The 24,047-nt window shown below is 44.2% G+C and overlaps 1 protein-coding gene across 2 annotated transcripts in view; it reads left to right on the top strand.

Annotated features, from left to right (window-relative positions):
* The first annotated feature begins 1,133 nt into the window (after nucleotides 1-1,133).
* Nucleotides 1,134-24,047, top strand: part of PTPRG (protein tyrosine phosphatase receptor type G) — a 542,845-nt gene continuing 519,931 nt past the window's right edge. For both annotated transcript variants that reach the window (XM_080995611.1, XM_080995608.1), the window contains exon 1: nucleotides 1,134-2,191. In XM_080995611.1, the coding sequence (XP_080851737.1) occupies nucleotides 2,107-2,191 (85 nt within the window). In that variant the 5' untranslated portion in view covers nucleotides 1,134-2,106. The remainder of the gene's footprint in view (nucleotides 2,192-24,047) is intronic.

The raw sequence follows: 24,047 nt of genomic DNA, 5'->3' as shown, positions 1-24,047 counted from the left end.
GGGGAAAATATTTCTGTGTGTGAAAGAGTGTGTGCCTGGAAGTGCGTGGGAGGGTGTGTGTGTGTAAGTAAGTAACGCGTGGAGCGTTCAGCACAAAGCGGCGACTGCGTGTGCACGCGTGAGAGTGGGAATACAGTACTCGTATGTGTCCGCGAGGTAGAAAGATTGTGTGTATTTGGACCGAAGCGGGGAGAAAGATTTCCCTTTTTCTGAATGGTGGGTGGTTGCACGAGAAACAAAATGAATGTATATAACTGTGGAAGAGTATCACAGAATTGTAGAGTTGGGAGGGATCCCCGAGGGTCATCTAGTCCAACCCCTTGCAATTCAGGAATCTCCCGCTAGATCATACGTGACGGGTGGTACATCCAACCTCTGGTTAAAAACCTCCAAGGAAGTAGAGTCCACTGCCTCTCGTGGGAGTCCGTTCCACTGTCGAACAGCGTCATCTTCGTGGTGCACGGAATATTGTGCAATATATTCGCTGGTCTTGGCTTGATCTCTCGAAATACCGCGAATGAGAATATCCCCTTTGTGTCTCCAGCGCGGGATGCGAGTGTGCGAAGCCGTCCAGCGTGTGGCAACTGTGCGAACGCGCAAGCGCTGTGTGCGCACGTGCGTGCAAGGACACGTGTAGGAATCCACCGAAGAGGAGTGTGAAAGAAGTTCTTGCAGACGTGTGCCGCTGCCTGCCTCGTCCCCGGACACTGCCTGCACGTCTGGCAAGGGCGAGAGAGGCGTCAACGACGGCGGCTGCAAGAAACGTCCCTCGCTCGCAGAGAGGCGTGCTGGAGAGCTTGGCGAAACGCGTGCGCGAACGTGGAAACGAAATCCCTCCAGGATTTCCCTTCCCACAAGAAGAGGATCGCTTGCTGGGTGTGTATGTGTGTGAATGTGCACAGTGGAGACGTGCGCGTGCAAGGAAACGGCGTGTCTCCATACAAGCATAAGAAGGTCTCTCCCCAAAATGCACCCGTTCATTCACACGCGCGCGCGCTCTGCCTTCCCTTTCCCTCCTCCGGCTCGCGGGCAGAACTGGAGACGAGAGCGAGGCGAGCGGGCGCTGCCGCTTTAAGAGCCTCGAGTGCGCGCCAAGCCGAGACCCCCCCTTTCCCCCCTCCTCCCCTGCGCGCCCCCGCCTCTCCTCTCCTCTCTCTCTCTCTCTCCCTTCCGCTCCCTCTCCCTCTCCGCTTTAAAGTCTCAGCCAGGATCTAGGCTCACATGTTACTTCCTGTATGGAAGAATGGAAAGCTTCCAGCAGCTCCTGCCTGACTGTTCCTCGCCAGCTTGCTCCGGAGCCCCAACTTCTAGCAGCGGGATGGACTGAGAGCTGCTCCGGGCAGCCCGACTCTTCGCCGCCGCTGCTGCTGCTGTTGCAAGCCCTCGATCGCTGGGGCTGGGGAGTGGATTTTGCTACTATCGCCGCCGCCGCCGCTGCTCCGACTGCTGTTTGCAAGAATGCCTCCTTCCCTTTGGCCTTGCACGGTGCTGCCCGCATGAAGGCGAGAGGAGAGAGTCCGAGCCCAGCCGAGGCGCTCGCTAGCCACCGATCCCCGGCGCCGGCGCTGCTGCTGCTGCTGTTTTTGCGGGCTGGAGGGAAGTTGTGAGCTCTCGGCTCCCGAGTCCCGTCCCTCCGCCTCCTCACCCTGCTGCCAGCATTTGCTCCCGAGGCCTGGAGCGGCGGGTCTGCTGAACTCCGGGACTCTTTTATCTTTGCACACATCCAGAGGCACAAATTCAGGGCAGAGAAGACGGAAAGGAAGAGGCTGCGCGCGCGCGCCAATTTGCTATTATTATTTTTAATAGTGAGGGGCGGGGGGGTTGGTCCATCGCTCCGGCTTCCCTCTTTTTCTTTTTCGGGTTGACCCCCACCCTCCCCCGCTCTTTTTTTTGTTCCAGAGACGGGGCAGGAAAGTGTGCAACTTTTTCAAAAAATACTATTTTCAACAAGTTTCCCACCCCCGCACCTTCTCTCTCTATCTCTCTCTCACACACACATTATTATTACTTTTTCTGGTGTACGTGGAATCCTCATCCTTCTGAATTTTTAAAAATATACTTAAAGAGAGAACCCCCTTCTGTTTGTTTCGATGTGCGGCTTTGGAGATGCGGAGGCTACTGCAACCGTGTTGCTGGATCTTTTTCTTGAAAATCACCGTCTCTGTGCTCCATTACGTGGTGTGTTTCCCCGGTGAGTAGAAATCTTAATATGGGATGGATTTTTTATTTTTTTAAACGGTATTTTTTTTGGTGGGGGGGGAGAGGGGGCAAGATCTTTTCTCTCTCTCTACCTCGCGATCCGTGTGTCTCGTCTTTCCGTTGCGCTTACATGTCCCCTCCAGTCGCCCCCATTTGTGGGGTGTGTGTGTGTGTGTGCTGTCACTGTGCGGACTAAAAGGGGGGGGAGGGCGTGCTCCCCCCCTCAAACCGACCCAGTACATCTATAGATCTACCCGATCCCCCCTCCTCTCTCCTAGGAAGGCGTGTTTGGCTGCTGCTTGTTGGAAAATACGTGTGCGCGTGTGAGGATAACGAAAAGGAATATCGCTTCCAAATAGGATACCCCTATTTGAATGGGGAGATTCTGGAGAATGGAGGACAAAACCTCAAGCCCATTAGCACCACTCTTCGTAACTTCTCCTGCCTCCACCACTCTCTCTTTCTCTCCTTCCTCCCTTCTTCCTCCCCCCACTAACAACCAACCTCCGGTTTCTTCCCTCCGTACTCCAGCCCATCACCCGCTCTATACTTGTGGCAAATCAATGAAGGAGAGAGCGAGCGAGCCCGGCGCTCCTCCCGCAGTGCTCAGCGTGTAGCGGCGTAGTGTGATCCCATCCAGCCTTGCCTCGGTGATGAGTGGCTGTGTGTGATTGTGCCCGCCAGCGCTGTTCTCCCTTCCTCGACCGGGTGTGTGTGTGTGTTTGTGTCTAATAGGACTGCCACTATAATAGTACTGCCGCCTATCCGCTCGCCTTATCTCTACCCTTTTAGCAGCCACATAGAATCTCTCCAGCCCCACCACCCGAAAAAAACAACAACCTACAAACCCACTCCTGCTTGGTGAATTTCCAGGAGGAACAGGCAGCCAAACCCCAAAATTCGGGGGTTGCACCCCCTCCCCTTAAACTCCTCCATCGTGATCTCTTTTTTTGGGAGGGGGGGTTGAGAGAGTACACATCCCCTCCCACCTTTTTACACACACACCTTTCCCCTTTTGTAGTCTTTCCCTCGCCCTGCTGAGATCTCAGATTTGGTGCAGTGCTTCCCTAGGCATCGCAGGGTAGCAATGCCAGCTGTGTGTGTGTGTGTGTGTGTGTGTGTGTGTCTTTTTTGGGGGGGGTGCGTTTTCCCTCCTCTGTGCTAAAGGCTGTGTGTGCACAGGCAGTGGGTTCCAGCCATGCCGCCTGGGTGAGGAGAGATAACAGCTGGGCGTCAGCCTCTCACACATGCTGGTCCTGATGATAAACCCTTTTCCTTTCCACCTTCCTGACCTCTTCCACCTTTTACCTGCAGCGTTTCTGCACACCTTTCAGCCTGATAAGCTGGGCTAGTGTCACATCATTTGACCTTGATGGGGGGTGAGTGAGGAGGGCGGTGTTAATGAGTTAGAACTGGAAGAAGGTCAGATCCTGGATAAGGAGGTGCAGGAGAATTGGGGGTTCTGAAAAGCACAGGAGACTGGCTGGCCTAAAAATCTCTCCCCCACCCTTCCTTCTTTCTGGAGAACTGGGCATGGCCAAAAATCATTCCCAGGCTGCTGGGTGGGCGTTTACTTGAGTCTTTTGCCTCCATGGTGTGTTGTGTTAAATGTGGGTGGGTGGAGGTGGGGGGGGGGAGATGATTGCATTGGCTGTCTCCCCCACTTCTTAGGCACAGTGGAAAACCTTGGTTTAAGGCAAGATTCTCCAACAGTTGCAGAGCGCAGTAAACTTGCTCCCCCTTCCCCTTTTGCAGGCTTGAGCCTGGAGCTGAGAAAAGTTAAAAATGTCAGGGAAGCTTGGAGAGAGAGAGAGAGAGAGAGAGAGAGAGAGAGAGTTCTCTACCCCCTCCCCTTTCCCACCATATACAGTAACATAGATGGACCAATAGAGGCACTACAGAGCTTCAGTCTTTTCCTGGATTTCGTTCAACACATATCCCCAAAGTCCCCCAACATATGCACACAGATCTCCTGAGAAAGAGCTGTTCTTAAATTTAGCATTAACCCTTCCAAGTGCTGTGAAGGTATGATTTTTTTTTAATCAGACACCATATCCTTCTGCATTTCATTTCAGCACAGTGTTGATTGCCACAGCTGGAAACAGGAATATCTGAAACCTGCCTGTGTATTACTAACAAAGTGTAAAAAAAACCAAACTGCCAATGAATTCATTTCCATGATCAACTTCTTTCATTCATTCTTTTTTCTTTGCGAGTAGCTAGCAAATTTGCCAGAAGGATGACGCCCCTGTTATACAAGGCATCTCATCACCATCCATACACACACACACACACACACACACAAATGCATATACACAATGCTTAAAAGGTTACCTGGTTGACTTGTTCACTGAAAAAACAATCGTATACATGTCCAAGGAAAACCCAATTCAGATCAACGGAGCAGGCTGCAATCCTGTACCTGCTTAAGTGGGAGAAAGCCCCATTGAACTCCATGGCACTTACTTTATGTGCAGGATTGCTTTGCAGATATGGTTCAGGTAGATGGGGACCTTCAAGCTGGGATAGTAAGGGAACCATGTGAAGCGTGATCTTAGGCATCTCTGTTATGAATTGAAACCCCATTGAATTCAATGGGACATACTCTTAAGTGGGTATGGAATGGGATTGCATCCGACCTTTAGGAAACCCTACAGTCACTTGATGTGATTCACATCTACACCCCCTCCCCCCCCAGCAACTTCCACTATGCTGTGGCTTGCTTTTATTAGGCTTTTAATACTTTTTTTTTATTAGCACCTCTTTATAGCTAAGATTAAAAGCAGAAAGTTTTGTGACATTGACCTTTTTGATGCCATCTTTTTATCTTGGATCATTTTATGGGTTGAAATAAAAGTGTAACAGGGTGGGGAAAAGAAAGATGTTTAAAAAAACTGCAATTTTATACATGCGCATGCACACGCACAAGCCGAGAGTAATCTCTATTCAGTACAGTGTGGTTAACTTCAAGTAAACATGCGTAGGATTGCACTGTAAAAGAGCAAAACTGGACTTCTGTAGAAATAGTTCAACTGCATCTGAAATTATCTCTTGAAGTGGGAGTGGGGACTCTTAATCAGCCTCGGCAAGCGTGGAGAGCTGGTCATGGATGAAGGACGTCATGCATGGCCATTCAGATCTTGTTAGGCTACAGGTTCCTCATCCTGTTATAGTAGCTCCTTCAGTTTGATTCGAAAAAGGTTGTAGAAAGTAGAGAAAGGGGGCTTAAAACTTCTCACTGTTTGAAATTCTGCAGCTCTCAAGAAGAAGCATTTATCTTCTTTATATTGATTTCTTCTCAATCTCACCTGTACAAGTGAAGCCTTTCTGATTCTGATATATATTGTGCAGTAATTACATCTGGAAGGCAGGCTTACGGGATCGCTTTAAGAAAGCACACATTGATGTAAGTTTCATACGACAGAGTTGTAAGGGCTGCAAAATTATATATGGAATTCGGACTATGTGACACTTCTTGCATCGCAGACTCATGCAAATCTGTTCGGCTTGCGCTCGTGTGTGGGAGATGTGACTTCTGAGATGTACGGCATATTAACAACAATAATGGATAAAAGAAGGTTAAGTTTTAGGTTTGAGGAATCTTTGTTCAAAGGCAAGCTGTATCTTATGAAGAGAGGTTATTGCACATGTTTAGCACACAGATTCGAAGAGGACTTCCACGTGCAGGTCTGAGAAAGATATTTGCTTGAGACCTTGTCCTGGAGAATTGTCTCCAGAAAAGGTATACAGCACTAGCTTAGATAGGACTGTTGGCCTGATTCCTTCTGTGAATCAATTTAATAGGCCTGGTCCTCATATCTCATAAAACCATAGTTAATGTTTAACTACAGTTTAATGTGAATGAATGGTTTGCTGGTGCACACTGCTCAAAAGTCCCCTGCTTCGCTGCTCCCCTGTTCCTAGCTGTGCTGGGAGTAGCAGCCCTGGCTTGTCATGCCATTTGAACCTAGGCATGTAGGGGAAACAAACCACGACTGCAGGTTCTGACAGCACAACAAGCCAAGGTTTGTTGCGCCTGGAGGATCAGAACAGGAACATTTGAGCAGCTTGCACCACCAACAGGCAACTTGTTTGCATTAAATCGTACTTAAATGATCAGAGTGGTTTAACTTGATGTGCAAACTGCCATGTAAGTTAGTGTTTTGCTGTTTCTTCAAATACAGTTGTCACACACAGCGGGTCAGGTGTGTTAGAATGGTGGACGCAGGACGGTTTTCTGCATACCAGGGGCTTACAGATTCACTTGCCACACTTGTCATGGTGAATGTCCTTCCAGCCTCCTGGCAGGTCCTTCTCTAGAGCTCTCTGTGGTCACGTTATGCTTTGGAAGTACTGGAAGTTCAATGTGGTGTCAAGGAAGAGACTTCCCCACATTGGTGGAACAACAGTGTCAGGGGAGCTACACATCTGGGCGGGTTACCAAGACCAGCCAAAAACTCAGGATGCTGGACGCCACCTTTGTTAAGATGTGTTGCAAGAGGGTTGCTAGAGGTGGTAGCACCTGTGGAATCAAGATGTAGGGGAATGGATGCTGATGACAGCCCTCAGCCTTAACATGCAAAGAGAGAGGGAGTGGAGGGGTGCATTTGCAAGCATCACTCCAAGGTACCTACAGTGGTACCTCAGGTTACATACGCTTCAGGTTACATACGCTTCAGGTTACATACGCTTCAGGTTACAGACTCCACTAACCCAGAAATATTACCTTGGGTTAAGAACTTTGCTTCAGGATGAGAACAGAAATCATGTTTCGGCAGCGCAGTAGCAGCGGGAGGCCCCATTAGCTAAAGTGGTACCTCAGGTTAAGAACAGTTTCAGGTTAAGAACGGACCTCCGGAACGAATTAAGTACTTAACCCGAGGTACCACTATACATGCTTCATTACCAAGTCCATCAAACACGTACCTTCACTGAATGGGAAGCTCTGAAGGTCTAAGTGTGCTTGGCTGAATGTGCTTAGAAGCGCTTCCCTTTCAATGCAGGAAGGTCGAGGTTGGACTGAGATGAGCCCCTCCCTAGTTTTAGCCATTGGTGTGTTTGGGCTGAACACTTGAGGAGGGCTGATGTCAGGCTTTGAAGTAGCTATTAGTGGGGAATCTCTGGCCAACACATAGCTGTTCAAGTCTCTTTCAATGTCAGCATATCACAAAAGCAGGTATGTTATAATGTGCTTAGCAGCCCAAATTACAGAGAGAGGGGGTGATTATTTCTAATCTTAGCCAAGTTCTTGCGAGATATAAAATAGCATAACAACGCTTTGTCCTGAAATGAGCACGCTAAAGCATCAGCCTTGGTTACTGGGAGGAAGGGAACTACGTGCTCACTTTACCTGATGGATGCTGCACATCGCCTGCAAAACATTTGCATTGGCCCACCTGGTGAAATGTGCTAATGTACCGCAGGAATTGGCAGGTTTTACAAGTGCATGGTAAGGTACAGGGTAGCAGCTGTTCAGGAAAGGCAGTGCAACATAGAGACACACACACACTGGTGGGAGATCCCAGAAGTATTTATGGGGCAGGAAATAGGGCAAGCCTGTAAATAAGCAATAGCTTGGTTGCTTGTGGTGAGTAAGAATTGTATCTAATGATCGCATAGGGAAACAATGTGCAAAACATCCCTCCTACGACGTCCCTTAGCCTAAAAGCTAAAGGGGGCATACATGACCCTGTAGGTTTTTTGTTTTTTATTATTAGTAGGCTGGTAACTTATTTGCAAGGGTGCATCATGGCAAAGGACTTGTCACCATTTCTACATCCAAGGCTTCAGTTCAGCACACACCTACCAGGGCTTAAGTCTAGTTGAACCTGGAACAGGGTGGGGGCCTTGTTTCTGAGGATTTATTGTTTAGGACTGTGCCGTAAATCTGTTGTTTAGAAGTTGAACAAATAAATAAATAAACGCAAATACCGACAGGCTGTTTGTTCTGGCACGCATAACATCCGGGAACTACATTCCTACCTAAACTATGAATAATAGTTGCGTTAGGCATTTTAGGCTGTTTTGCAAATAATTTTGCTTTTGAAATTAGGCACATACACTCCCCGCTAGTTTAAAAAGAAGAAGAAGCCATATTTAATGAAAGCTGGTGACGCCTTGATGATGTGCATTTCAGCAGACCCCTATGTATGCTTGCACAGAAGTAAGCCTAACTTCGTGTTGGACAGAAGCGCAAGTGTTCTCTATCATTGATCAGATGTGTCAGTCAGTGGCGTTCCTTTTCTCTCCCAGAAAGAAGCTACTTGGAGCAATAGTGTTTACTAGCAAGAGGCGAACAATGTTGGAAGTTCATTTTCCCTCTTCCACGTTGCATTCTTTATATAGGGCACTTTGTAGTAGGTACATGAATACCTGCAAAAATAACTAGCATCGTACAGTGCATGGTGGAGAATGATTAAATTCTCCCGGCATTGGTGGAACATATGCAGTGTCCCGAAGAGAATGGCATATGCTAAGATATAAGAATTAAAAAAAAAGATACCTGATTTGGACCTCAACCTTGTATTTGAAGAAAGGACCTGTTTTTTCAGCAGGCACTCTGTAGCCATCTCACAATGTTGTATGTGCCATAATCCACTGTCTTAATCCCATTGAAATCAATAGGCTTAAGTGCTCCTAAGATTGTGTTAGATTATAGCCTGTGTCTGCATTTGTAAAATAATATTTATTGGCATGTGTGAGAGTACATACAAGCAAACCACTTACCATAGTTGTTGTTTTTCTGCCCTGGGCTTTCTGATTTGGGCTGCACACAAAATATACTTTGTGGAGCAGATTTATAATCATTTGATAAATCCTGCTTGGTTTGGACATTGTATGGTTTTAATGTCCTCATCTGTATCTGTAAACTTTTGAAAGGCATGATTTTATATCTTGGTTTTCATGTTTCTGAATGAAAACTTATTTTGGGTTTTATATTCTCCTGCTGAGTATTCTTCTGAGCTATAGAAGTGTCTCCCTGTAAATGTGTTTGATAAACTGGGCTTATTTGCGTTTGTCTACAGCAAGTGTGTGTGTGTGTGTGTGTGTGTGTGTGTGTGTTGTCTCTTAGAAAGTATGGGAATGTACAGGAGAGGGCCCTCCAAGACTTGTGTTAACTCCTATCGCCTTATGGAGATGAAACATCTTACATTTTAATGGTGGCTTTCCTTTCGATTGTCTCCCCCGCACCCCCGGCTCCTCGCCATACTTTATATTTCTGGTAGTGCCTAATGAAGTCCTTGCAGATTAAGAATGTCAAATGTCTCTCTTCTTTTTCCCAGGCAGTGGCAGATGAGCTGGCTAGCAGGCTTCAGAGGAAAAGCTGAGAGGAGAGTTTGATATCCACCAGCAGGCTTACAGAAGCTGGTTTTTCAGTTAATGATGCCAGGATGTAGCTTTTGAAACCTTCAAGCAGTCTTGGAAACTGTGCATCCTTAGGAAATGCAGCGAGGGGGTTTGGAGGGAGGGAGGGGGAAATAGAAATTCGGCACATCCAGTGGTGGAATGAAAATAGTACGCTGCCAGTTTCTGGGGGAAATGGAGCATAAGATGTGTAACTGAATACCAGTGTCAGGGCTTTCATTTACGTGTCCTCGTTTTGTGCACATTTATTGGGCCACTTAATGTGTGGGACAAAAGTTACGTTTGCATGTATGTATCTGGCTGAAGTGGACTCTGGCCCACAAAATCTTACACCACAATAACTTAAGTCTTCAGCTTGCCTCTTAGGTGTTTTTGCTGTGCAACAAATTGATTGCAGCTGGTCCTCTAGAAACAGAGGCTGCATCCAGCAGTGATGCTCAGCATATGGAGCAACAGGGAGGGAAGCAGTTTCCAGCCGTTCCACCTCCCCTTTGCAGCCCTCCATGCTCCCCAGTCTGTTCTGGAGTGTCCCTCAACCCTGCAGAGCAGATTGAGAGAGGTGTGTGTAGGGAGGGGGCTGCCGGGGAGAGGGTAGCCAAAAGCTGCTTCCTTCCTGTGATTCTGATTGTTTAAAAAAGCATTGCTTTCAGCTGAGCAACACTGTCAAACGCAACCCTTAAATGTAGGGACCCGCATGTGGAAATAATAAAAAAATGTAAATCAGCTGGGCTGATATAGGATGAGAGTATTAGCAGAATCAGTTCTTTGGGGATGTTTTGGTTAAGTGGTTTTCCTTCTGTGTTTTTGGTAGTTCGTTTTACCTCAGTGAGGTGGGCTAAATCGCTTTCTGCTGCAGATTGGGGTACACGAGCGCTTTAAATGTGACATGTGTACATTAAGTAATCTTGCACAAAGTCTTCATGTCGAATGACTGTTCTCCTTTGACTCCTGATGTGACGTTTTGGCTGGCAAAATTAAATACTGAGGAAGCAGTGAAGCTCCTCAGAAAAGAAGAAATTAGCATCTGGGAGCTTGTTGTGGCATTGTCAGCTTCAGAAATGCTTACAAGTCCTTAGATGTTTGGAGTGTCCAAGTTCTATTGCCAGGATTTTATTTTTTAGAAAATATTTCCTTGTACGTTTTAAATCAGAGCTTTGGCTTTTCTTTGTAACTTGTGCAGCTTCTAGTCTTGGACTTTGCCTTCAGTTATGAAAAAGCATTTTAAGGCTCCGCACATTGTGATTAGAGCCCCATCGATGGCAGTTTGGAAACTGTTCAGTTCTGATTTTAAGTGGCCTGCCACGTTGAAAAGGGTTGCAAATGGCTACTCAGAAACATCTTGTTAAGAGACACACATGTACACACAGATTTCAAAACATCTGGCTACCCATATGCCCATATCAATGGCCATGTGAATCTTGCGGACTGAGTTCAGTTGGCTAAATCAGCCTCTCAACTTTGGGTCCCCAGATGTTGTTGTACTACAACTCCCATCATCCCTGAGCTCTGGCCTTGCTAGCTAGGGATGATGGGAGTTGTAGTTCAACATCTGGGGACCCAAGGTTGAGAAAGGCTGCTAGTGGGAGACTAGATTGGGCCTTTAGCACCCGCTTGTCAGAGCTCTTAGAGAAAGGGCTATGGAAGGTCTTATTGCTCCTCCTTACTGGGGTTTGCGCCTAACATAAAATAATTAAATTGGTGACTTAATTGAAACAAATGTGCTACTTACCTTCTTTCTTTGGTTCTTGAAACTTGCAGTTTTGCATCAGGTAAACTATATAATAAGAGTTGGTGGATTTTTTCATGGTTTGGTTTATATTTTTGGGTTGGATTGTATTAATTCTAAACGAGATGAACTAAACTGACTAATGCTTGGTATTCCGTCATTCATGCTATTATTGGAGTGTGTTGCTTTGTAGCAGCTCCAAAAGCGCAGGCTATTAAATCCCCAGAACCACCTGCTTTTGGAGTTCCCATAGGCTTCTGGTTGTCCATTGTGATAACAGGATTTTGGAACACACAGGCCATTTTCCTGACCTAGCAGGGCTCAGCTTATGTTGTTGTGTTAAGCTTTAATATCAATATTCAACATTTATATAGCTCTTTCAAATGATTCACATGCATTTGCTCGGTGTAATCTTACAACAGTCCTGGGAAGTACCGGTAATTCTGATTTATTATCCCACATATTGCAGATCTCAGGACTGAGACAGAATGGCTCAATTATTAAATATTGCATTTTTAAAAGTTTGTTTTATTTGTAAGTTACCAATGGATACCTACTGATAGCCAGCTGCATAAACACAATAAACAAAGAAGGTGAGATTTTCATCTTCCCAATTGGAAGTTCAGTCTCTTAGTGACTATGGCACACAAGCTCCTTGAGGGTAGATTTCTTGAGTTCTGCACTCAGATATGAAATTCTGCAATTAAAATTAACCATGCGAGTCCGGAAGATCAGTATAGATGTGTTAAATGTCTTTGCTATATAGCTTGGTGTGTCCTCCCCCTTAATTTTAGTTTTGTAGCTGGGACTTGGCATATATGGGTAGCAGTAAGCCTCTTTAAGAAGGGGACGCGGGTGGCGCTGTGGTCTAAACCACAGAGCCTAGGACTTGCCGATCAGAAGGTTGGTGGTTCAAATCCCGCGACGGGGTCAGCTCCTGTTGTTTGGTCCCTGCTCCTGCCCACCTAGCAGTTTGAAAGCACGTCAAAGTGCAAGTAGATAAATAGGTACCGCTCACGGCATTTCCGTGCGCTGCTCTGGTTTCCAGAAGCAGTTTAGTTATGCTTAGTTATGCCACATGACCCAGAAGCTGTCTGCAGACAAATTCCAGCTCCCTTGGCCTATAGAGTGAGATGAGCATCGCAACCCCAGAGTCGTCCGCGACTAGACCTAACAGTCAGGGGTACCTTTACCTTTACCTTTTAAGCCTTTAAGAAGAGAGATAGAAATATGCTCTGCAGATGCTTTTGCTTATTAATTGGATGCTCCCCATCATGACATTTCCAATCCTGTAAGGCACCACTGAGCTGAAAATGTAATTTGGACAATTTGGAGAAAGAACTGTGTGTGTGTGTGTGTGTGAGAGAGAGAGAGAGAGAGAGAGAGAGAGAGAGAGAGATGCACGTTCTCTGTCTTAGAGCTACTTCACAAGATTCCTTTTTCCTATAGGTGTGTGCATGTACAGCCCAAGTGTGTGAATTTGACAAACAGGTGTATGCGAATATATGTATTGTACAGACATAGGCATGCCAGGGGTGTCACGATTGACTGTAATGACCTGTTGGTTGTGTATACTCAGTTGCAAGGATCAGCCTAGGATCACCTCTGAGTAATGTGTAAAATGGCCCTTATTTCCTCCTCTGGACTGTGCACATCTGCTTAGAATAAACCACGAACAAACCATGGTTTAATGGGAGAAGCAAACCACGATCTTGGGTTCAGTTGTAATAACAAGGTAAGGCATCATGGCACATTGTTCCCTTTGCTCAAGGGCAAGAGCGAAGTGGGAGTACTGGGGCAGTTCATGCTGGTGCTCTGCTCAATCCCAGTACCAATCTGTTAACCATCGTTTATTGTTGCATACAAAGGAGGCCTTTTGTGTGTATGTTTTCTTAATAAGTGCAAAGCCACAATCTGCTTGAGTTGGTCAGGGTTATGATCCAGATTTTGGATTCTGTGTTAGATTTACATATCCTGAGATCTGGCGCACAGTTATTGTTGTTTGGCTGTGCAGACTTCTGAGCCTGGGGTGTAAGTAATAAAGACTTGTCTCTAATATGCTGAAGCCTATAATGGGCGGAATTACGAGGGAGTCTAATTTCTGTTTGCTTTTAAGTTACTACAGTTTTCACTTTATTACTGAGAAATATATTATTAATTGCTGCTATGTTCACACCAAGCTGTGATTCTTTTATGATTATGTATTTCTGCTTGCAAGCTTTTTGTGTGCATGGTTGGTTTTTTTTCTTTTATTTTTTCCAAGACTTAATTATATAGAGCTTTTAAACTGCAAGCCATGAATTTTTTTTTTTTTAAAATCTTGCCGCCGCTGTTATAAATCTCAGAATAATACAACATACAACACGGTATATAATAAAAAGCTTTGCATCTCTTATGTTTTCACTTCAAAGCTTTTCTAAGCAGCAGGAATATGCAAGATACCAATAACACACATTTCGCAAAACATTGTGAAAGCTTGCTCTCAGATGTTATCTTGATGAAATCTTGCCTTCTGATAGCTCATGAATATAGGGCACTCATTTTGAAAAGGCAGACCAGGGCTTAGCTTCTCCATCCTCACATAAATCAGTGCTGTAAAATCTAGTTTGGCTGATAGCGGTTCTGACTTTTCGGCACTATTCCGCTATAAACTGAGTTTTTTGTTAGTTGTTATTGTTTATTAAATTTGCATACCCGTTGATCTCAGGGTTGGTTCACAACATAAAATCACAATATAAAAAACACAAAATACATAATAAAAATAAAAACAAAGACAACCCAATAACCGCCCCCCTTTCTCAACACGTATTAAAAGGGCATCGTGTGTCAATCAGCCAAAGGCCTGGTCAAAGAGAAACGTTTTCACCTGACTGATGCCTCAAGGTGTATACTGTTTTCCAGTTTTTTGAGGCTTAAGTTCCATTCTGTCTTAACCACTAAGTTACTCTTAATGTTTCGATTCATCTTGCCCTTCCATATAATTTGAGAATCACAAGACTCTCGCAACAGCATTATAGTTTTTCTCCCCAAGACTTTATGTGCTGCTTTTCTCCTAGTTCATTCCCCAAAGGCCTAATGTTACTACATATTCACTGCCATATAGGACGTCGGGGTATCACACTAGACTCGCAGTACCAGGAAATGGAGGAAAGTGAATTGTACGTTTTACTTAGTCTTAACAGGGGCATACAGTGCTACCTCGGGTTAATAACTTAATTCATTCTGGAGGTCCATTCTTAACCTGAAACTGTTCTTAACCTGAGGCACTACTTTAGCTAATGGGGCCTCCCGCTGCAGCCACGCCTGTGTTGCACGATTTCTGTTCTCATCCTGAAGCAAAGTTCTTAACCCGAGATACTATTTCTGGGTTAGCAGAGTCTGTAACCTGAAGCGTCTGTAACCTGAAGCATCTGTAACCCGAGGTACCACTGTATTACCCTTGATAGTTTTGTCATTTATTTAATTGCCACATTTATGAATTCAATGAAGCTACTTGACATAAAGGGACGCAGGTGGCGTTGTGGGTAAAACCTCAGCGCCTAGGGCTTGCCGATCATCGCATGGTCGGCGGTTCGAATCCCCGCAGCGGGGTGAGCTCCCGTCTTTGGGTCCCAGCTCCTGCCCACCTAGCAGTTTGAAAGCACTCCTAAGTGCAAGTAGATAAATAGGTACCGCTTTATAGCGGAAAGGTAAACGGCGTTTCCGTGTGCTGCGCTGGTGCCGGCTCGCCAGAGCAGCTTTGTCACGCTGGCCACGTGACTCGGAAGTGTCTGCAGACAGCGCTGGCCCCCGGCCTCTTAAGTGAGATGGGCGCACAACCCTAGAGTCGGACACGACTGGCCCGTACGGGCAGGGGTACCTTTACCTTTACCTACTTGACATAAACTCCATTCTTGTTGATGTTACTGTTCTTACGGCACTAATGTATTATCTTGCTAGTGAGTCTGCTCCCAATTAATCAGTTACATTTGTAATGAAGAGTAGTGTCAAGAAAGCTTTTTTGTTTTCCTAGTTGTGCCTCTTTATAATGACACTGTTGGATTCTGTGTATTTCCCTTATTAAACTTACCACCCTAAAGAAGTTTCCTGTTTCGAAGAAATGTGAAAGTAAAGTGCTTTATTCTCATAGAACTTGCACCCTGATCTTGAACACAAGCCTTGGAAGTAAATTGACATTTGCACTACAAGTCAACCGGCAGCTAAATGTTGTGACGTGTCGCAATCCTTTTCACCCTGTAAAATTGCAAGATAGCCACTTCAGTTTGTTTATTAAATTTGTATACCACCCTTCATCCAAAGATCACGGGGAAGTTCACAACGTTAAAAATACAAAATGAGAGCATAAGATACATAATAAAAACAAAAACCAAAGCAATAACCCCCCTCCTACAAGCATACAGTGGTACATCAGGTTAAGTACTTAATTCGTTCCGGAGGTCCGTACTTAACCTGAAACTGTTCTTAACCTGAAGCACCACTTTAGCTAATGGGGCCTCCTGCTGCTGCCGCACCGCCGGAGCACGATTTCTGTTCTCATCCTGAAGCAAAGTTCTTAACCCGAGGTACTATTTCTGGGTTAGCAGAGTCTGTAACCTGAAGCGTATGTAACCTGAAGCATATGTAACCTGAAGTACCACTGTATTTAAAAGGCTGTGGAATGTTAATCAGCCAAAGGCCTGGTTGAAGATGAAAGTTTTCACCTGGCACCTACAGATATGTAATGAAGGCGCTAGGCAAACATCTCTGGGGAGAGCATTCCACAAATGGCGACCCACTGCAGAAAAGGGCCATTCTCCATCCTGCTCAGTCATCACTTGAGTTTTTCCCTACTTTTTTTTTTTGGTACTTCTGTAAATCTTCGGTTTCCCCTCAAGCCTACTGATAACATACCATTTTGTGTGGATTGTGCTGTTTTGGCTTGTATTAATTCCAAAGCTGAAAGTATCCTGCTGGGATTTTGTTTTTGTTGTTGCCTTCCTGTCCCTTTCTGACATCTTTCTAATGCAGGTTACTCGCTTTATTGATTGTATCATTTAGCTGGCTGGTTATTTTTGATGACTGAAGTATATACTGAGGAGTCATAGAATATTGGGGTGGGGCAAAACAACATGTACAGAAAAGCATGAAGCACCACTAAGGAGTCAACTGTATAATCTAGTTCAGGGGTCAGCAACCTTTTTCAGCTGTGGGCCGGTCCACTGTCCCTCAGACCATGTGGTGGGCTGGGCTATATTTTGAAAAGAAAAAAATGAACAAATTCCTATGCCCCACAAATAACCCAGAGATGCATTTTAAAGAAAAGGACATATTCTACTCATGTAAAAACATGCTGATTCCCGGACCATCCGTGAGCCAGATTGAAAAGGCGATTGGGCCGCATCCGGCCCCTGGGCCTTAGGTTACCTACCCCTGATCTAGTTGTCTGCTTAGAAGATAAATTGATTTGTGTAGGGAGGGAAAAACCACCTTTGATTTTCAGGAAGGTGCTCCCAAGTAATTGGACATCATGGTTTTTTTAAAAGCTATTTTTAATTCAAGTAATTACAGAAACAGCAGGTGGTAATCATCTTGAGAAACATTAGCATGCACACAGAAGATGGAATGTCTCTTTTAAGATGGTGCCTGCTTCAGCAAATGCATACATCTAAAAACAAGGTCTGTGTTATGTGCGTGTTTTCCCCTTAGTCAGAACTGTTGTTTCACTTGTATGCAAATTTAAAGAAAGCTCATACAATTTATTTAACCCAGTTGCTGATCCTCTTAAAACCAAGGTGGCTCAATGATAAAATGGCAAACATTCCCTTTCATTTCTCTGTATGCTTCTGGGATCTAGTGGAGCTGAGGATATAAAATCCAATAGATCTGAGCCAACCTCTGTGTGTAGTGTTTTGTATAAACCCTGGAGGACTGATCTGTCCTTTCTCTGATGGGCTTACCGCTATATAAAATGATGTGCCACAGAGAGATGTAATATTTCTGCTTAAAGGTGGAAAGGAGCCTAAGATATAGAAGAACAAATGAGGGGAAAGAGACAGATGGTTGGTTGGCACCCAAGTAACTGTAAAACCCATAGAATTATTCTCTGCTTGTATTGAATGGAATAGCCTTGCAGCTATGTAAGTTAGCTGGCTTTCCAATAAAGCAGTGGTATCCAGGCAAAACCTGGGATATTGTATGATGTTTTGCATGCGTTGCCCGCAACAGGAGAATACATAACCGCTCGGCGCACTTAGCAACCGGATTGTCTGAGTTCTTGAGCGTCACGTAATTGGAATGATGGGCCATTTGATAGAATTAGGAAGTTGGCTGCACCTGCCATCAACCCTGACGTCTCAGTTGTGGCACATTGTCCTTTTTTGCATGCGTGTGGCAGTAAATGATGAAGAAGTAGCAGTGTGTGTGTGTGTTTGTATACAATCTGCAAATTGCTTCTGTTTTCATCCGTAGTGTAGGGAACTTGTGCAATGGAATTCCACAATGTTCAGAGGCTTTCGTGTTTAACCTACCTTTTTTATTTTAAAAAATCATTCTCTGTGCTTGCAGATACTAAATGAAAGAGAGCGCAAGCCAAGATGATCCACACTAGTATTTAACAGCAAAATGCTGTGTATTATGTAGTCATGTGGTAGCTGTGTGTATGTGTGTTTCTTAGGCCTTTTTTGTTTGTTTTTTGTTTCCGCCTTTCTCATGAAGAGCATGCCTGTCTTCTTGATATAATGCTTTTAAAAGCCCGTCTTCTGACAGCTTTCCTCTTGGAAACCAGAATCAACTGGCTATCTCATCTTGTTCTTGCAGGCAAAATGAGACATTTGTACAAACCCTCCCTCTCCCCTCTGCACATGCTTTTGGGAAGGAAGAGATGCTGATACAATTCCTTTCACCTCTGATCGGGAGTCCATCGTGTGGCCGCACCTGATCGCACTTTGGCCACATCCGCACCACACATTTAAAGCACTGTGATACCACGTTAAACCATCATGGCGTCCCCCAAAGAATTATGGGAGGTGTAGTTTGTTAAAGGTGCTAAGAGTTGCTAAGAGACCCCTAGGGCCTCCCCTTACGGTTGCTACAATGATTTAACAATCATTCCCTCTTCCCAGGGAATTCATCAACATAAATTATTAACTGTTGGGTTCTTGGCTGCTCTGAAGTCCTAATCTTACAGGAAAAGGACTGGCTTTATCTGATGAAGAAGCTTAATCCCCTTAAGCAAGATGGCTTTTTGAGAAAATTTTGTTTGGGGCGTGGATGGTTTGGAAAGAGTTTGAGCAAAGCATGTTGTCTTGCCTCCAAAGATCTGTTTGCCTAACCCCCACTGCCCGTATCTTCTTGTACTGCTGAAAAACCGTTCCTTAGGTTTAGGAGACCCTCCGAAGTGGCACATTATCGTAATCCCACAGGCAGTGCTTCAACATGGCTTCTTCCCATGCTGTCAGGACAATGTTGTGGAAGCCTAGAGCAACGTAGGCAGGGCCAGTGGGATGGGCCTGTCTGTCTGATTGGCCTCCTTCCTCTTGACCAGTCAATGCTTGGATGGGCAGTTCCAGTGCGATGGACCCCACTCGGGTGCCTTTGGTTCCAGATGTTAACATTTCCATGTGGGGAGAAGCTACAGCAGAGTGACTGCCACACTAGCCTAAATTAACTTGTTCCTGTACCCAGGCACATATGTTCCTATACCTATTGGCCCTCTCCTTCTCACATATCCCTATATCTGCAGCCCTCCTCACTGTGTTGGAAGATGAAGATCTACAGTAGGGAGTCTGTTACACTGGAGTCCTTACCTGGAGTTGCCAGGTTGGTAGCATCCCAGACCCTGAGATTTCAGGCCCCCACGAGTGAAAGGAGCAGGAGACAAAGGAAAATACAGTTATAAATACGAAGAAGAGCCGTGGAAGGGACATGGAAGGGACTTAAGGGCCTCGGATATAAGATTACCAGGTTAATGTGCTAGATTGATGAGATAAAAAGGACTGACAAAACCCGGGACCAGGAGGAAGAGACGCTGGATGAAGATTGGATTGTTTTTTTATTTCTTTTTTATTATTAGGATTGTTTTATAAAACTGATGAATGTTAGAAAAATGTTGGAACGAAATTATTTGGCTTTAGCAAAAACATTTAAAGAATTATGTAAGAATATTATGGTTAAGAGAAGTTGGTAAAAATAAGATTTAAGATTTAGGTTTTAAGGCTTTTTATAGTAAGATAAGATTAAAATAGATTAAGGTAATGTAATGACAGAATATTATGAAATATGGAAAGGATTTGCTGCGACAATTAACAACTAGGATACAAAAAAAGGGAGGAGGAGGAGGAGGTCAAAGAAAGAAGGTAATGACAGTTAAGGATTTGAGAACAATGGATTTGTTTTTAAATGTTTGTGGTATATTTTTGTCTTTTGATTAATTGGTATTGTTTGATGTGGTTTGTTTTTTTTGTTTTTTTCTTTTCTTTTTCTACCTTGTTTTCTTTTGTAATTCTAAAAAGTTTTCAATAAATATCATTAAAAAGAAAAGAAAAGAGATTTCAGGCCCCAAACCTGAGACCCAGGGGTGACCTTGGGGCAGGCCCTGGATACTGAGGTTAATTGGGAGCGGGGAGAGAGCAGTTTCAAGCCCTCCACATGCCACCTGGAAGGAGCCAGGTAAACCCAGAGACTGGAAGTCGTACCTGGAGGTCTGGCAACCCTATACACAGCGTAGAACCCTGATCTTCTTTGTTATGTGAGGAGTCTTCTCAAATAGGCCTCCTCACTGTTTTTCTTAAAGACTGAGGGGTTGTGTCCAACACCAGCTGAAATGAATGGACCTAAGTTAGTCATGCCTGTTAATTTCAGTAGTCTACTGCTCTTGAGTGTGACTAATATTGGATGCAACCCCGGAAGTTGGGATAGAAATATTATTTGTTAACATCTACAATGGGGCTGTCAAGCTGTATTTTTTCAGATCCTCTGAAAGTTTGCAGAGCAAAGCAAAGCAAACAAGACCTGTAGCGGGAGTCTTGTCAAGATTCACAAACTCCTGAAGATTGCCTCTGTTCATATGGTGAAAGGGCATATTCTGTGTGTTAGTTCTCGATTAAAAATGAAAACGATAGAAAGAGCCCCTAGCTGGGGAGCTTGGTTCTTAAAAATTCCAACTGCAGCTTTTGAAACGATAACCTGAACATACCTGTTGATAGGCATTGCATCATATTCTATGGAGTCCTCGGGATTCTAAAATTAGTTGTTTATTTTTCTTCAGTGCCCAAGGGTCTTACATCAGATTATATGGGTTATGTATGTCTGTTTGTATTCCACTGCAACACCTTTTGTGATTCTTTAACTATTTAAGTAAGTGTTAAGTGTGCGAGCTCAGTGACAGCGCTTTCAGAAACTGTGATTTGTCTTGGAATTGTTTCTTACTACATTGTTTATGCAGGGAAGAAGTGTTCCTCTTTTGTTTACTGTGAATAAATGCGCTGTTACCTTTGTGAAAACCTGGTTGCAAGATGTGTAATCCTATTTGTTCTTTGGTGCTTTTGTCATCTGGGGCATGCGGTTGGGGAAAAAATTGTTTTGTGTTAAATGCAGGACCAAAAAAATCCATAACTTTCCACGTGTTAAAAATGACTAAGTATTTTGAGCCTTTTAAATTTTAGAAGCCCCAAATAAGCCTACCATCCTTACAGAAGTGAATTTTCATAGCTTTGCCTTTGACATGTTCTCTATTTAATAACATAATCCTATGCACACTTACCTGGGAGTAAAGCCCCATTTTTCTCAGTGAAGCTTATTTGCACAGGATCGCACCGCAGGTTGGATTTGTTGGAAACAGAAATCCAATATAGTATTGGCAAAAGCACCTGGCCCCTACAAACAGTGATGTGGGTTTTCTGGATAATTTTTTGAAAATTTGCATAGCGTAGTTTGCATCAGGAAATTTCCTGATGCGCTAGACAGCAAGTGATTTAATTGAGCAGGTTTACTTTACTTGTATTTAGTAAACAAAAGCAGAAAACAATGAAACTGCTGAGGTTGTCTATTAATTTTACTTTATTTGCATTTAGTAAACAAAAGCAGAAAACAATGAAACTGCCAAGATTGTCTATTAATCTTATTTGCAGTTGGTATCCACCCATTCTTACTATTCATCCTACGAAATGCAAAAAAACTCACAGAAAGTAAAGCCCCATATTACTGCCTACAATTCCACATAGTTATGTAAAGGAGAGGAGGGTTTCATATGATTCCCACACATGCTGAAAGATTGTGCACTTCTGTGATCCCATCCCAAAACACAATGATAGCAGCTCTTACCTTTAAGAAAGGAAGATAACTTTCCCCAGGCTAATAGCAATACAGACTCAGCAGCAAGCACAATGCTTAACCATACTTTAGTGTTACAGCGATGAGCTGCAATAAGCTTTGGGCTCTCAGGCTCCCACTTCTTCTGGAGTTGTGAGGGCAGCCAGAAGCTTTTGCTTCTGTTTTAAAATAGCAGCAGTTTAGTATGTTGTCCAAACTCTACATTGTGACTTAATCTTAAGTACGGTTAGTGAAAACAAATCAGCTGCATAACCTGTAGTTTCAAGTTTGCTTGTTTCCATTCAGCATAGTTAATACCAACCATAATTTGCCCGGAAATCACAACAAGCTACAGCTACAGCTTCTCCAGATGACATATTTATTCAGCACCAATCTTGATTTGCTTGCGCAAAGCTATACACTGGTTAAACTATGCCTGGTCTTTATTGAGCATTTGCTCTGATTAATTTACAGGGTTGTTATATTAAGATGAGAATTGCAGGGCTTTCCTGTTAATTGTTTCACAGGTTCCCCGCAATTTCCAGGACCTTTCACCATTACTTCTGAAACCTCAAACCCCAAATGGATCCGCTGCCCAGAATTTTGCCTTAACCCACTTAAATCATGTGAACTTTATATTCTGGTGTGTGCTGCTTGAATCCTTCCTGTGAAATGGTGACAGCTTGAAGCACTCTCAGTCTGCTGTTCTGAAGTCCTCCTAATGGTTGTGGGCAGCAGAAGAGTAAGTTGTATGTAAGCTTAAGGCTCACTGCAACAAACCCTCGTAACGCTAAACCGCGGGTTGTCGTTTTGTGTTTACGTGCAGCCCCTCTGGGTCTTTTTGCTCTGTGTAGTGCCACACATATCCCCCATTTTGGGTGGCTGCTTGTCATTTTGAAAGGTTGCCTCTGATGTGGTGGCATACTGTGTCTGTTTGACACCTCATGTTTTCCTTGTTGACAGTTGTTTATACAGCTGGGCTTTGTGTTAGGGGTTCCCCCTCCTTTTTAGTAGCGTTTTTTTTTGAAAGGATGTCTATTTTACCCAGAGGAAAGCAAGGTTCTAGCTGTTTTTCTTTCTTTAGAAGAAAGAGGCCTCTCTGAGGCAAAAAGTAGATTGTGAAATCGAATATATTGTTGTTCTTTGGTTTAACTGTGAAGGGGGCGGCATGTCTGCAGGTGTGTTGAGGAGTGTGGTCTTCAATTAAGAAGCCTTCCTCTTTTGATTTCAGGAACGAAATACTTGCAAGTACAAAGGCAATTTAATATGATTAATAATCCGGCACAACTCTACCTTCGTCTCAAGGGTGTTTCTACAGGTCTGCAACTGATTCAGTCCCTGCCCGCCCCACGTCCCCATGTAGTGTTGCCTACAAGGCACCTATAACGGCGTCTGTTACGACTTTCTGCAACACAAAGCCTAAGAGTAATGGTAATGAAACGGCATTTCAATTTGTAAGCCAGTCGCCTGTGTCAAGATTGGACTCCTTCAGTTCCTGTCGTGTGCAGGCATGCGTGGCAGTGTTGGTGCCACTTGAGGAGAACATGCTGATAGCACTTTAACATTTAATTGCTTCTCTTGATTCTGTTTGTAAATTAGAGCCTAAAATAATCCGGAAGAAGAACTACCGCAGCTTCTCAGTTGTGTGGATTGAAAAATATGAACAGAGCCCCAAAAGCTTGCGCCGGCGGGAGCATGCAAAGCGTCACGTTAACCCAGGCATGTGAAATGGCTTATCGCTTAAACGCCCACCTGTTTTTGAGAGCCATCTCCATTTCTAGCGCTGCTGACCCCCACACCCCTGCAACCAAAGTTAAAACCAGTAAGAAGATCAATGTGAAGAAAATTCACCATCATTTTATTGCAAATTTGTCCTAATATACATTTCTTTTTTTACAACTTTGCCTACTATATATGTATTTTTCCAAACTGGTTCTGCCCAAAATAATAAAAGATTTTCCCTATGTTATTTTCACTAATATATTCATTTTTGTGCACATTATATGGCTGGAGAAATGCAGCCAAAGAAAAGGTGAAATCACTTTTTCTTAGAAATAAAGGTGAAATCAGCTCTTCAGTTTATGTGTAGGTGAAAACAGGCACACCCACTTTGACTACTGGGTGGAAAAATATCTTATATTGCACTTTGACCCTTCCGTGCTCTCCCTCTTCCCACTGGCATTCCTGAAATATTATTGAGAGCCAATCAAGTGCAACAAGGAAACGAAACCCTATCAGCTATTAAACCGAAGCAGCTCAACTTGGGAGTTGTATCCAATTAAGTAAAATTCAAAGTAGACCCACTGATATTAATGGGCCAGTGTTGGTCATTTCTATTAATTTAAATGGGTCTTCATCTGGGATGCGGGTGGCGCTGTAGTCTAAACCACAGATCCTAGGGCTTGCCGATCAGAAGGTCAGCGGTTCGAATCCCCGTGATGGGGTGAGCTCCCATTGCTCGGTCCCTGCT

The sequence above is a fragment of the Podarcis pityusensis genome (assembly GCF_964106645.2).
Source record: "Podarcis pityusensis genome assembly, chromosome: 2".
Classification (NCBI taxonomy): domain Eukaryota; kingdom Metazoa; phylum Chordata; class Lepidosauria; order Squamata; family Lacertidae; genus Podarcis; species Podarcis pityusensis.
This window is presented reverse-complemented; position numbering and strand designations above follow the sequence as displayed.